General features: G+C 44.0%; 1 protein-coding gene across 10 annotated transcripts in view; it reads left to right on the top strand.

Moving 5' to 3' along the window:
• CAMSAP2 (calmodulin regulated spectrin associated protein family member 2) overlaps positions 1–13,896 on the top strand; it is a 107,801-nt gene extending 93,905 nt beyond the window's left edge. For 6 of the 10 annotated variants that reach the window (XM_082464027.1, XM_082464028.1, XM_082464023.1 and 3 more), the window contains 7 exons: positions 127–2,296; positions 4,982–5,118; positions 5,525–5,745; positions 7,712–7,811; positions 8,557–8,672; positions 10,226–10,344; positions 10,979–13,896. In XM_082464027.1, the coding sequence (XP_082320153.1) occupies positions 127–2,296; positions 4,982–5,118; positions 5,525–5,745; positions 7,712–7,811; positions 8,557–8,672; positions 10,226–10,344; positions 10,979–11,284 (3,169 nt within the window). In that variant the 3' untranslated portion in view covers positions 11,285–13,896. The remainder of the gene's footprint in view (positions 1–126; positions 2,297–4,981; positions 5,119–5,524; positions 5,746–7,711; positions 7,812–8,556; positions 8,673–10,225; positions 10,345–10,978) is intronic. The other 4 variants (XM_082464030.1, XM_082464025.1, XM_082464032.1 and 1 more) reach the window with 1 other exon arrangement.
• The last annotated feature ends 1,444 nt before the right edge of the window (positions 13,897–15,340 follow it).

Raw genomic sequence — 15,340 nt, 5'->3', positions numbered from 1 at the left:
GGACAATGTGATTATGAGAAATGGGAAAGAAAGGAAGCATAATTTCAAATAACTGTTGTTGTTCAGTGATATCAGATTGTTTCCTTTCTGGGGTTATTTAAAGATTTTCTCTTTAATTTTTTTTAGATCATCAGTGCATGGCGTTTCATTTGATATTTCTTTTGATAAAGAAAGTAGTATACAGAGATCCACTCCAAACCAAGGAATCACTCGTTCTATTAGTAATGAAGGACTTACTCTGAACAACAGTCGTGTATCCAAGAACATTAGGAAAAATTTGTCCTTCAAGCCAGTAAATGGGGAGGAGGGGGCAGGAAGCATCGAAGAGGAACTTCACGTGGGCTCTCACGGCGACCTGACGGCCTACGTGCCCCTAAACACAGACGAACTAGATTCTAAGCAGAACGTGCATCACAGGCTTCCGAATGGAGCTCTGCAGAACAGAGTGTTTCTCGATGAGTTTGGCAGCCAGGTCGGGACCCCCAGCATCGAAGAAGCGTTACAGATAATCCACGACACTGAGAAGCCTGCCCACACCCCTCGGCCGGACCAGCTCGCGAACGGCTTCTTCCTCCACAGCCAGGAGGTGGGCGTCCTGCACTCCAGCGTCCCGCGCAGCCAGTCCAGCCCCGAGAGCGTGGCGGACACGAAGGGTGCCTCGAGCCCCGTCACCGACAACACGGAGGTGGACACGGGGATCCACGTCCCTTCAGAAGACATTCCGGAAACTATGGATGAAGACTTTTCCCTGAGAGACTACACCGTGAGTCTGGACTCTGATGTGGACGACGCGTCCAAATTCCTCCCGGACTACAACGCCAGAGAGGCCCCGAGCCCCTGTCCCAGCACCGTCAGCACCAGGTCCCAGCCCGGAAGCAGCGCCTCCTCCAGTTCCGGCGTGAAGATGACCAGCTTTGCCGAACAGAAGTTCAGGAAGCTGAATCACACCGACGGAAAAAGCAGCGGCAGCAGTTCTCAGAAGACCACGCCGGAGGGCTCGGAGCTCAACATCCCTCACGTGGTGGCCTGGGCCCAGACCCCAGAGGACACGGGCCTTCCGCACGGCCGGGACACCACGCAGCTGCTGGCCTCCGAGGTGGTGCATCTCAGGATGAAGCTGGAGGAGAAACGGCGGGCCATCGAGGCCCAGAAGAAGAAGATGGAGGCCGCGTTCACCAAGCAGAGGCAGAAGATGGGGCGGACGGCCTTTCTCACCGTGGTGAAAAGGAAAGGGGACGGCACCTCCCCGCCCCGGGAGGAGGCGGCCGGCGCGGAAGACGGGAAAGTGTACGCGGAGCGGCCGCCGGAGAAGGAGCCGCAGAAGGCGAACGGGCCGAGGAGCGGGTCCCCGGCGGACCCCAAGGAGGGCGCGGAGAGCCCCGTGGGCAGGTGGCCGCCGTCCCCGAGCGCGCCCGGCGACCCCGAGGGGCCGTGGAGCCCGGCCGGCCCCGCGGAGGAGCCGCCGCAGGACGGCGAGCTGCTGGAGCACACGCGCTCCATCGAGAGGCTCAACGCCTCCCTGCTCGTCCTGCAGCGGGAGATGCAGCGCCTGGCGCTGCAGCAGGAGCTGCTGATGCACATGCGCGAGCAGCAGGCCTGGGTCATCTCCCCGCCCCCGCCCTCTCCGCACCGGCCGGCCCGCGCAGGGAAGCCCCACCGGCCGCCGGCCGACGCCCCCCGCCCCGCGCACCCGTCTCCGCAGCCCGCTGCCCGGAAGAGCGCCTCCTTCTCCGTCAAAACTCAGAGGACTCCCAGGCCTAATGAATTAAAACTCACGCCCTTGCACCGAACGCTGACGCCCCCTCGGTCTGTGGACAGCCTCCCTCGGCTCAGGAGGTTCTCCCCGAGTCAGGTCCCCATTCAGACCAGGTCCTTCGTGTGCTTGGGGGGCGGCGGAGAGCCGGAAGCCAAGGAGTCCAGACGCAAGGAGGGAGCGGAGGAGGAGGAGGAGGAGGAGGGAGAGGGGTCCACGGGCCCTCGGGAGCAGCGTGGACACATCCCGGAGGACGAGGAGGCGCGGGCCCTGCCCTCTGCGGCTCCCGAGGGCCCGGCGCAGCCCGCCCCGGAGACGGCGTGGCCCACCCTGAGCGAGGACTGCGTGAATCACCCTGCAGAACCTCCTTCCAGACCTGCCTTCCCGCCTGCTCCCCCTAAAAGTGCTAATCTGATTGAAGTCTCCCTCTCAGATTTGAAAGCCCCTGAAAAGGCTGATGTATCTGTTGAAAAATACGACGGAGAAAGTGATAAAGAACAAGCTGATGACGACCAGAAAGTATGCTGTGGATTCTTCTTTAAGGTAAACCTAGCCCACGTGGGCCTAGGCCTCTTCACTGGTGGGTGTTTTCAGTCGGCGCGCTTGCTTCTTTAGCAGCAGCCCTTCTCGTCACAGGTCTGCCATTAATCCTAAAATGTATTCTGGCCCGCCCCTTGTGCACTGCAGTTCTGTTCGGGCACATTGGTTTCTAGAACAGTCTTCCTTTCATCACATCGTGGTACATGTTTAGACGTGCTGTTTTTGTCCCCTCTGACTCTCTTTCACTTTCACCAAAGCCTTTTGAAAACCAAGTGATTCACACTCTTCCAAAAAGATGTTCAGTGGCCACTTTGTAAAAAGCTCATAACTTGGCATTGCATGTAAGTCTGTTTTAGTTTATTTTCTTAATGTTGACCATCTAACCTTATATGTATTGTTTTTTAAAAAATCTTTTGAAAACTGACCAGACGGACTCTTGCAAGGTGAAACATTTAAAAGTACATAATTTGAGCAGTTGTCATTGAAATAGCTTCTCTAGAAGCATTGGCGAAGGTGTAGCATATGACCCCTAATCTCAGGATCGGTGTTGGTTATGACATATGTTTAAACAGTACTATAGCCAACTAACACAAATACTGAACAGTATCACCTCGTGATGGTAAGATCTTGAAATTTATCATAGATATTAGAACCAGAAAAGCCTAATATTATTTTAAAATGTTTCTCCTGTCATCCTTTTTTTTATCTTTATATTTTTCCAAATTCCCTGTAGGGAATAATATGGTTTTTTATAATCAGAAACATGTATATGTTTGCTACTCATGTTTCTTTTTTTAGTTAAGGGACTAAAGTAGATAGTTTGTGATCCTGAATAGCTCCACAATTTGGAATATAGATAGAAAGACAGCACTCAGTGGCAACAGTTTATAATTTCGGGTTTTAAATGAAACGTACAGCAGTCCTATTGGGGTCAAAACCCGCGAATACTAAAGTGGTTACAATCGTTAGTTTTACTTAGGATCATTAAATATTGGAACCTGGTAACTTACTTTGAAGTTGGTCATAGAGAGATGGCCCTCTCGGCCCTTTTTAATGTTTAGAAATTTGAATGTGGGTTGTGTTTTGTCTCTTAACGGTGTAAAACTTACTATTTTTTTTTAAATAGGCTGCTACTGTAGACAGTAATAGATGTGTTTAATTTTAGAGACCTTGCTACCTCTGCTCCTGCAGAGAAAGGAGAACAGAGGGGCACCCCTGGGTGTAAAACGTACAGTCCAACTGTACCCTCGTTTCCTCACTTCAGTTTTCACTGCCCAGTACTCCCCCCTTGGACCGTGGTCATAGCTCATTCACGGGGCTCCCTGCCTCGGTCATGGTGCCATTCATCACACTGCCACTTGGTAGCATAACTCGACGGAGTCTCTTAGAGTTGCCTGTTGGATAAACTTAAACCCCTCAGCATGTATTCAGGGGCCTTTCACAGACTGATCCAAGCCTGTTGATCCACCCTCTCCCCCCATAACTCTGTTTGGGATGTTTTGTAAGACAAACCTCATCTGTTTGCTGCAGCCTTTCATGATTCCTTGGGTAGATGTGAATATGTTCTCCTCTGTGTCTGTTGTATCCTAAACATCCTCATAGTAATGCTGCTGACCCAGAATTTCCAACTGCCTTGTGATTTGCTTCTGTTACGATTTCTCTTAGACTGTGAACTCCTAGAGACACTGCATCTCCTTATCCCCAGAGCATAGTAAAGTGCCTGGCCAATTGCAGTGTGTGTAGTTTGTTTGACACAGACGTGTGAATGTTTGGACTGACTGTTTGAATGGTATCTTCTGACTTTCTCCATTCAGAGTGCATCTCTCTCTGGGTTTCTGTGCAAAGCACCTTGTTTGTACCTCTTCCCCGTGGGATCTAGAAGCTCCTTAACCTAAGGTGTCCTGTCTTTTTCATATTCTAGTATCTCTAATGTCTGACACTATGTTGTGAGTGTATTAGACACGCAGGAAACACTTGTTGAATTAATAAGCAAGGCATCATTACGACAGGGAACCACTTCTACAGCTGGTTACTTTCCTGACTTCCGAGCTCCCTGAGCGTTCAGGTAGAAGCTGGAGCAGGCTCAGGACACCTACAGGTCATGAACTAGCTCTGGGGTTAGGAGTATAAGTATGCCCATCTTCTCTTCAAAGGAAAAACCCTGCGGCATAGTTCAGAACCCAGCAAGCAAACTGTCAGGACCTCAACTTTTTTAAAAAAATCATGCAGCAATAGCTTCATTTATGTGATACAACTTTGGGTAGCTGATTTTTGTGGTGCTTTTACTTGAGTTTTCTATATTAAGCATGTATTTTAAATACAATTGAAATGCAGTTTTAAAAATTGTGGGGAAACTCTCCACTCTATCAGTTATTTATCAGGGCCCAAAAAAACTTTGTCTTTTTTTTTCCCTTTTTATGTTGTTCTTTGCTAACTTCCTAAGTTTTGAAAACATGTAATCAAAGAAGTTTGTGTCCTTTGTTACTTGATAAAAGTATTACCACTTTAATTCATTTCTTCCCTCATAATTTTGGAACATGTCCATCTATGGTGGGGTTGGAGTGAGCTTCACTAGACGGTTTGGATTTTCAGTTATTAAGAGTGACCCCTCCATGTGGCCACAAGCATTGAACATGAGGATATTGGTGCCTCAGATGTTTCCTCTTTCTCAATGACATTCACTCGTAGGATGATCAAAAAGCAGAAAATGATATGGCAATGAAACGGGCAGCTTTGTTGGAGAAACGATTAAGAAGGGAGAAAGAGACCCAGCTGCGGAAGCAACAGCTGGAAGCTGAGATGGAGCACAAGAAAGAGGAGACCAGGTGGGGGCTGCTGCGCAGGGTCCGTGGGAGGTGGTGTCCCCCTGACTCTTGTTAACGGTGTTTAGGGACCTTTGCAGAATATAGAGACAATGCTGATTTGGGGTGCTTTTTAGAAGTTATTTTCCCAAAGTGTTACTTGATTGCATATTTTTATCCTGAGTTTGAGGCATCTTAAAGTTCTCCAGAAACATTAATTGAAAGTAATTTCCCAGGGTTTTACACACCCACACACACACACATGCATTTTTTAAGTAGTTACTTATTAATAGTATATTGAAGTGACCTAAATTATCTCAAGTACATTTTAAATGAACCATTTTCCCAGGGGCTGACTCATTCTTCCTTCTCACGTAAGCGCACACCTGACAGCGCTGTGCACAAAGAAAAGTACCCGCTTGTTTCCTAGGCGTAAAACCGAGGAAGAACGTCAGAAGAAGGAAGATGAGCGAGCCCGCCGGGAGTTCATCCGGCAGGAGTACCTGAGGCGAAAGCAGCTGAAGCTCATGGAAGACATGGACACGGTCATCAAGCCTCGGCCTCAGGGAGCAAAGCAGAAAAAGCAACGGCCAAAGTCTATCCACAGAGACCACATTGAATCCCCCAAAACACCCATAAAAGGTCCTCCAGGTAACACGTGCATTGTGAGGAGTCTGTTCATAGCCACAGCAGCCCGGGCAGTCACGCTGGCTGGGGGTGCTCGGGGCTGAACTGCACACTCCCTGTGTGCAGAACCAGAATGAGCAGAGGATGCTTCCGGTGACTTGAGTGTATTATGTGTGCATGCATACGGCCAACAGAGCAAACGCAGGGGCTGAACATCCAGCTTAAACACTAACCTGGCAGAGAGCTCGCCCTCAGACGTCAGCTCCCTGGATCATTAACTGCCCTTTCTGTACTGGTAAATTTAAGGATAAGCGTTGTGTGCCTGGAATGTGTACAGAACATGTCAGTATAACCAGGAATATAAGATCAGGAGTTCATGAGTCCCTCCTTTAAGATATAAATGGTCAAAAATCCAAATTTATAATTTCTGGAGTTGAGATAATATTTTTTTTTCTAAATTCAACATGCATACTCTTATTTTTTTAATGTTTACTTTATTAAAACTAAATGCCATGGAAAATTTTAGAGAATTCCTAGAGTAATTCTAAAACTGAAGGAAAATAACATAACATTGACTGTTTAAAGAGACCTCTAATGCTCACAGACATAGAAAACAAACTTATGGTTACCAAAGGGGAAAAGGGGCGGGGAGGGGGGGTGAGATAAATTAGGAGTTTGGGATTAACAGGTACACACTACTATATATAAAAGAGAGAACCAACAAGGACCTACTGTACAGCACAGGGAACTATATTAAGTATCTTGTAATAGACTTATAATGGAAAAGAATCTGAAAAAGAATGTATGTGTGTATATATATATATATATATATATAAAATATATAACTGAATCACTTTGCTATACACCAGAAACTAACACAACATTGTAAATTAACTATACTTCAATTCAAAAAATAAAGAGAACTCTACCTTTTCTAGTCAGTGAAAGTTTTTGATACCCAGTATTGGCTGAAATTAATAAATTAATTTTCTACCTGGTAATTAGATATTCGTAAATATATTTTATTCTTCTTGTTAATTTCTCTGTTAATTTTTCTTATTGTTAACTTTTTTTCTTATAATCACTGTGTTATATCTCGTATTACCACATTGTTTCTGGAATAAATCCTAACAGCAATTAATTTTATCATTATTTCTTTTTTTTTCTTCCAGTTTTATTGAGATATAATTAGCATACAGCACTGTATAAATTTAAGATGTACAGTATAATGATCTGACTTACACACATCATGAAATGATGATCACAATAAATTTACTGAACATCCATCATCTCATCTCGCATAGATACAACATTAAAGGAAAAGAAAAACATGTTTGTTCCTTGTGATGAGAACTCCTAAGATTTACTCTTAGCAGCTTTCGTGTCATATATCACACAGCAGTGTTAGATAAATTATAAACTGTAATCGTCTTGCTGTACATCACATCCCCAGGACTCTTTGTCTTATAACTGGAAGTTGTACCTCTCCACCACCTTCTTCCAGTTCCCCCTCCCTCCCCCCACCTCTGGTAACCACAAATCTGATCTCTTTTTCCATGAGTTGGTTTGTTTGTTGAAGTATAATTGACCTACAACACTGTGTTAGTTCCTGTTACACAACATAGTGATTCATTTGATGTTTCCATACATTTCAAAATGATCACCAAGGTTAGTCTAGTTACCACCTGTCACTGTACAAAGATATTACACAGTTATTGACTATGTTCCCCACGCTGTACATTTCATCCCCGTGGCTCATTTATCTTCTAACTGGAAGTTTGTACCTCTTAATTCCTCACTTATTTCATTATTTCTCAAAAGTAGTTCCTTGCTAATTTTGAATAAATTGTGCGTATATGCATGCAAACATATTATGCATCTAAAAAGGAAAAGAAACTACATGAGCTCCATTTTCATATGCTGGTGTTGTCTAATGAGCAGACTCTTTTCTAGTTGTTCCTTTTGAATTTCTAATCTTGTTTTTATCCAGGATCACGAATTTATCGTGTCTTTTCAGTCTCTAGCCTTTCTTTGGCGTCACTGAACACAGGCGACAGCGAGAGTGTGCATTCAGGCAGGAGGACCCCGAGGTAAGTTTCAGCATAAGCGTTTTCATAGAAAACGTTATTTTATATTTCCCAGTGAATGAACCGTAGTCACGAATGTTTATAAGTGTTGCTCACTAGGACAGTTTGGGTTTCTGTTAAAAGAAATTTATATGTAAAGAGGTCTATTCATCTTTCAGTTTTTTATCTTTTAGAATTTTAGAATTATGACACCAATAAGACATTAACCGTAATGGTACATCAGTCGTTGCTACTACCGTTGTGACACAGTCATGGTAAAAACAGAAAGTACCTCATCTGTATGGTGCGGCCTCTAGTTTTCTTCCCCATTAGAATAATTCCAGAGTAAGTTGCTCGTGACTTAGGAAAGCTCTCTTTTGTACGCTGTCTCTTTCTTTCTCTAGGAAATGTATACCTTAGAAGCTAAAAATCAGTATTTCATTATCTTATACTATAATACCCATCTAAAAAAAAAAAAACGTTTCTAGTGACAGTCACCAGCTCTGAGCTCTGACCTTTGTATTACCACCCTACTGCATTAATTGCCGATTGTCATGTGGACAAACGTTCATTCTGTCATTCAGCAGACACTTATGGAGTGCCTGCTGAGTTCTCAGGACTTGGATGTATAGCTGTGAACGAGACAGAGTTATCACCGTCTTCTTGTTTTTAAGCCTCTAGGTTGAGTTTGGTTGGTGCTCACGTATACCCTTCTGAGCCCCGAATGTTTTTCTCTACCTGAGGCATTAAAATGTTATTTATTATTTAGATCAGAGTCTGTAGAAGGCTTCTTATCTCCAAGCCGGTGTGGCAGTAGAAATGGCGAAAAGGACTGGGAGAACGCTTCGACCACTTCTTCTGTGGCTTCTGGAACAGAGTACACAGGTCAGTGCCTGTGCATTCTTAGGGAAACAGTTTAACACGGGGCTGAGACTAGCTGCAGGCTGTGCTAGGAAAGGTTCACTGACTTGCCTCTCGGTCTAAACACGGAAGACTGATCCGAAACAGTGAACGCAGGTGGTCACTTTCAGGTAAGTCGGTTCCAGTGATATGGTTTGTCCCAGAAGAATTAAGGTAAGTTTCTAAAAAGTAGTAGTACCACTTAACACCTCATTCCTCTGCTTCTCCCTTAAAAATGCAGGCCGCTTCTGTGTTGCAGTTTGGGTTTGAAGAGGTTTTAGAGAGGGTCCCTCAGCAGTGCATCGGTCCTGAGTATTGGGAACAGCTAGAGTCCACCGAGCCCCTCCTCTAACGCTGGGATTTCAGTATCTGGAACAGTGCGTCTTGAAAAAGTGTTGAGAGGCTCTAAAAGACATGGGAATGCATGGGGTCTAGGAGGGCACTCGGCCTTGCACGTCCCCGTCAGGCCCTCCTCCAGCCTCTGTTTGCAGAGGTGTTATTGAAGGAAAACCACATAGAATGGAAAGTAGGTAAGAACTAAGGAAAAGAAGCAGGAGAGGAAATGTGAGCGCTGTGGAGAGGTAGGTGGGAGGACAGGAGAAGACGGTGGGGAGGAGCAGAGGCCGCGGAGACCGCCTGCGTCCCGCCTGTGTCCGTGTGGCCCTGGAAGTGGCCCCCAAAGGCCCAAGGAGGCAGAGCTTGCTGACTTGGTGTGAGCTTTTCCTCCCTGTTCTGTGGTTTCTAAGACAGCCTCCTTCAGCAGCGTGTCAGCCTTTAAGGCCAGCGTAACGGCCGTGTTGCGGCACCGCTGAGAGCCCAGAGCTGCAGGGCTGCGGCGTGCACCTGACCGGCTCAGACCAGCTCGCGGACTGACTGTTAAAATTCCAGGAATTACGCGGCTGCAGAACAATCGCTGGCCCTGAGTCAGCCATGGTAGGAGTAGTTTACTCTAGAAATAGGTAAAACTCAGGCCTCGTGTTTTTTCTTTCCCAAAGAACCAGTTTCTCGGCACACTACCGAGGGCCTTTCGGGGCAGAGCTGAGTTAGCGTGAGGGGGAGGGAGCCTGGCCACACACGGCCCTTCACGAGCGTGAGTGTCCTAGCGAAGTGGCAAAAAGGGCTTCTGTGCTTTACAGACGCCAAAAACAAATGCTAAAAAAAAAACCCAGAGATATGGAAGAAGAAAAAGATGAAGCTTTTTCTTGTCTTTTAAAAGCTAAAATTACTCGCGGTCCCATTCTGCGTTAAGCTCACCAATAACCTTACCAAACCTGAGAAAGAGGTGAAACAGGCAGTGTGATGATCACAGCAAGGCCTGAGAGCCTCCTGGGGAGGCCAGCGAAGGCCCCCAGGGGTGTCCCTGCAGACGCAACAGTGCTCTGACCGCTGCCGAGCAGCCAGAGGCCCTCAGGCACAGAATGTGGTTTTCTATTACAGAGTTTAATCAGTGTAGGCTGGTCGCATCGTTTAAACACAGTCGTATTTCTGACTTAGGAATGCTGTTTTTGTTTTATTACTGTTATTAAATTCTGCCATAGGACCAAAGCTCTTCAAAGAACCCAGTGCAAAATCCAATAAGCACATAATACAAAATGCTTTAGCTCATTGCTGTTTGGCTGGAAAAGTAAATGAAGGTCAGAAGAAAAAAATACTGGAGGTAAGCATGTTTGCATGAAAATTAGATTTGGCAACATTGTAAAACTGTCAGAGTCTTCTCTTTCAATTCAGGAGGAAATACTCTTCAGGGGACTCCTAGAATTTCAACAGCATATGAAAGATCTGTAACTCTGTTCTCATTGTTAGACTGAGTTTACTTTCAAACGGGATTCTGGAAGACCTCAGATTTTATTAAAGACTAGGCATAGATTTAAGATGATAATATAAAATTATAAATTATTTTCTTGCCCAGAGTCACTCATTCACGTTTCATAAATGTAGATAACATGATCTGCCTGTTTTTAAAATGAAGCTCTGTCGCGAAGGAGATCACCAGTGCTTGATTGTTAGTGGTAGAGACAGTCTGACTGAGACCGAGAGTTAGCAGATCCTGCAGCCCTTTAAGTCCCTCCAGGATTACAATTCCGGCACAGCCAACAGGACCTCAGCGGTAAGGTCTCTGCACACATCTCAATCCCCGTGTGCTGGACGTGTACCGCATGCCTCATTTTGGCTACTAAGAATTTATATTTGAAATTACATGTCATAAAACTGGCCAAGAAATGTAACACAGTTATATAAATTATATTCAGCAAAATGTTTACGGGCTTTTATTTTTGTTTCTTATCCTAAAGGAAATGGAGAAGTCAGATGCCAACAACTTCCTAATCTTGTTCCGGGATTCAGGCTGCCAGTTCAGGTCTTTGTACACTTACTGCCCAGAGACTGAAGAGATTAATAAGCTGACGGGGATAGGCCCTAAATCTATCACTAAAAAGATGATCGAGGGCCTTTACAAATATAATTCTGACAGGAAACAGTTCAGCCACATCCCCGCTAAAACTTTATCTGCCAGTGTGGATGCAATTACCATTCACAGCCATTTATGGCAGACCAAGAGACCAGTGACGCCCAAGAAACTTTTACCCACTAAAGCATAGGAACCGGGAAGTATTTGCTTCAGAACATTCATGCTAAATTTGCACTTCATCTTTCCTGCCTATAGAAAACCTTTCTAATTGCCAACAGACTTTTATTAATTGAAACTGGACATCCAGCTCTGTTGTCATGACAACTGGAATGTAGACCGCAGTGTTTGGAGTGCAGGAGACTCACCTGGGTGATAGGCGAGGCGGTGACACGCTGTCCGGCTCACAGGTGGAGGTTCGCCTGCTTTGGTATTCGATACACCGAAGCACTGAGTTCTCATGGACACTAGTTGAAATACGGCTAAGATAACGAATTGTGTGTTTTGTTTGTTGCTTTTTTTAAAAAACTTTTTAATGTACATGCCTGTCTTCAGATGGTTTATTTTGCTGTTTTTCTCTCCTGGGGGTTTGTTCCAAGATACCTTTGTATTTTGTTTCATGTGGAGATCATGCGAGTAGGAAATAGGCCTTCGGAGGTAACTGGCGTCGTTCTTACGATGCTGAGAGAAACACTAGTGTTTGTTTTACAGTAACCCTCATGTTTTAATGGTGTTAGAGCATTTGCAAGAATTATTCTGCTAAGTATTTACAATTCCATATTTATTATTCACTCGAGTATTAATGTTTCTCTATTAAATAAGAGGAGAAGTTGTGAAGAGCTGCTATAGGTTCACTTAAACCCCATGAGCTTAACCAAGAAGATGTTATAAGAAGTTGCTGATTAAATCAGTGCTGTTTTTACACCACTTCTGGCCAATTCAGAATAATTTGGATTGTTCTTTTAACAAAAAGACTTTCTATCTCTTTTAAAGTATGTCACTTTATAAGCTGGCGGAAGTGAAGGACACTTGGAGAAATAGTCTCGGAATCTGAGGATGTAAGACTTCCTGCCATGAGTTCTCAAGAGGTCTTTACATTATATTTATAACTGATATAAAAAATTATATTTAGAATTTTTAAACATGTACAAAGGGCTACATTTTAATTTTAAAATAGCTTCACATTCTTTTGCTTATGTTGAGTTTTTCTTCTTCTTTATCCTTTTCAAGTGGTTCAGCTTAGATTAAGTACACACTTGAAATCTTCTCTATGTGGTCTTTGTTCCTTTAACAGTGTGTACCAGAGGGTTAGTTGGGGAAAAACTTCATTCTCAGGAAAAGACTCGAATGATTCTGTGACCCTGTTATGTTTCAGTGTTGTGAAAACCGTGTAAACTTAGAGGGAAAGACAGTATTGTAGCATATATGAGATGTGTAGTCCGTTTTCTTTCACGGGAAGTAGAGACTAAAATATATACATTTCTCTAATTGAGTTGTTTAGAGAAATAACTAATATCTCATATGATGTATTTACTTATTTTTTAAAAAGAGTAGGAGTGAGATGTCCCTGAACTGTACTTTTCTATTATTATAAGGCCTCTAGGCATCAGTGCATCTGGGTTATCAACATTTTCTCAAATGCTGTCAATATTTTACCGTAATTTATGTTCTTATATTTATGTATATTTGTTAAAACTGTAAAAAAAAATTTCACAGATTTTTTCCAGTACCTGTGCAAGATATATGTGTAGCTCAGAATTATTTGTGATCTACTGTTTGCATGTAAGAGACCAGGATATATGTAACTCTTATATTTTAAGTGTATACATATTGTGTATATAATATATGGAGATTTAAAGTGGGGGACTGCACATTTTACCTTTCAGACAACCGTTTCTATCACAATGAGAAGGAACTGATTGTCAAATACATGTTTAGATTGACTAGTTTTAAAAAAAAAATAGTAAGTGAATCTAATCAAAATGTGGTAAATAATAGAGAGTCAAAAGGAGAATTAATAAGCGTTCTACATTACTAAATTTGTTCTTTTCAATCAATTAAATTTCCTTTATCAAAGCAATCTTCTTGGTGATGTTACTTGGCCATTAAATTTTTTTTAATTGGCTGCCAGACAATGGAGGAACTAACTATGTAAAATCAGACAGGACCACCCTTTATTCTCAAATTCGTGTGTGTCCAACGATGTCCACGATGTCTAAAGGTAGAATGTGAATATTGCCACAGAAGTTCCTTGCTCTCAGTATGATTGTTTTACTTTCTTCATGCAGAAAGAATATGGATATATTTAAGTCTGCAGATTTTTTTTAAATTATGTTTTTTAAATTATACAAATGAAAATTATGCTATTGCATAAAGTCTGGAGATATTCATGAACCTTATTGAAACACATTGGTGCTTCTCATCATTGGAGGGTCATATTATTAGGGTAATTATTCAATTCAGTTTGCCAAACAAACTTGTAATGGTTACCAGTGCGGCCTGTCAAATTCTGCCATGTGACACAGCTTTGGAAAGCTTTTCATTCCTCTCGGCTTTTCCATTTTGCTTTAGAATGACTGTTACAGTTTTTATTTGGCTGTTTTTAAAGCCAAGTTCGGCTTTTTAGTTGTGGTTTCATGGACACTTGGGGCGGTGTACAGTGTCTGGTGTGCTTACTGTCTGCTCTGGAGCATTGCTTACAGGTTTTTTTACGACGCTGTGCTGTAAGATACTGTCATATTTGCTACTTCCTGGTACAGTGTAGTTTTTCCCCTTTCATTTGAATAAAAGCATGGCACCAAATGACCTTTTCTGTTTCTTGAATAAGATACAGGTTTTTTGGCAATATTCGAACTTGGGCAAACTCATCATACAGTTTTTCCTATCTCTTAACCTCTGTTTAAATCGAACAGTTTAGATATTCATGAGAGGTAACTAATACTAGATATTGTTTGAACCCTGACTTAGGCAATGCTGAAAGTCTGTTGCCTTCTGTGCTCGGCTCAGACGGTCTGTGTGGTGGTGTGTAAATGTTTGTGCTCATCCTACACTAATTTTGTCCGTATTGCTTCACTTTCTTCTGGTGAGTTAGTAATTAAATTGCGTCAGAACTAACCTTCTGTACCTTTGGATTTGAACGGCTGCCGAGGCAACCTCCTCACCCCCTACCCCGCCGTCTCTGGCAGCAGTGGGAAGCCAGGTCTTGGCCATTATTCTATAAGTTTCACTTTGATATTTCTGATTCTCCTCATTCAGACCAGAGCAGTTTAAAAAAAAGAAAAAGAAAAATCTAACACCTGTCTAACAACAACAGAAATCCTTCCTACACAATTCCACACCTGAAGAAACGTCTGCAGGTGCCAAGCCCGAGTGTGTTCTCCGCCTTCGGTCCTTTGACAGGACACTCAGGCCTCAGCTCAGAGTTGCACTTGCGTTTTCAAAACTGAAAGTATTTAACCTTGAGACTCAGGCGACACCAGAGAAGCGTGCGCAAACCCTGGTGCCCGGGAGTGTGCCCCCTGGCCTGGCTCACTGGGAGTCCTTACTTAGGGCAGAGGAAGGTAGCCTGGTGGATGGGAACGGGCGCCTTTGTTTCGTAACCTGTCCACACGGAGAGGTAACAGCAAAGGGAACACAGCTGGGAGGCTCTGACCTAGGAATCGGGCGTGAGTTTGGAATTCTGCCCTCCCTCAGAAGTTACGGGTGCTTAAGAAGTAGACCTGCATCTCCATAAAATGGCAGTTTTGCTTTTCAGAGAGACAAGTGAGAAGTTAACTATTTGTGTCACCCGGGGGGTACGTCAGCTGTTCTTCACATCGCGGCTCTAGAACCTCGTCTGGTGGCCGGCTCTCCGCACCTCCGGGTTCCCTTCCACATGCTCCGACGAGAGTGAGTTCCTATTTACGTCGGAAAGAAAGAAAAAAAAAAGGATTTTTTTTACTTTCCACTGAAGAGGGCAAAAGCAATTGAGTTAACAAAAAAATATTTTAAGGCCCACTAAGGGTTTGTTTTGTTTTTTTTTTTACCACATTAAGCAAAGCCACCGTGGAACCTCAGCTCCCGATGTATTTTATTCTGCTTCGCCCCAGTCTGCGACTTGAGGAGGTTGAGTCCTCACCTTCCGTCAGGAGCACCTGCTGGGGTGCGAAGCATCGCAGGCTGAAGACACACAGGATGGCGTGTGTCGTCGACAGTGACACGCGGCTGCAGTGGTTCGTGCTTCGGGGCGTGCACGTCCATGTGCGAGAGG

Source organism: Balaenoptera physalus (assembly GCF_965194825.1).
Source record: "Balaenoptera physalus genome assembly, chromosome: 1".
NCBI classification, from domain to species: domain Eukaryota; kingdom Metazoa; phylum Chordata; class Mammalia; order Artiodactyla; family Balaenopteridae; genus Balaenoptera; species Balaenoptera physalus.
The sequence above is the reverse complement of the archived record's forward strand: the minus strand, read 5'-3'. Positions and strand labels throughout refer to the sequence as shown.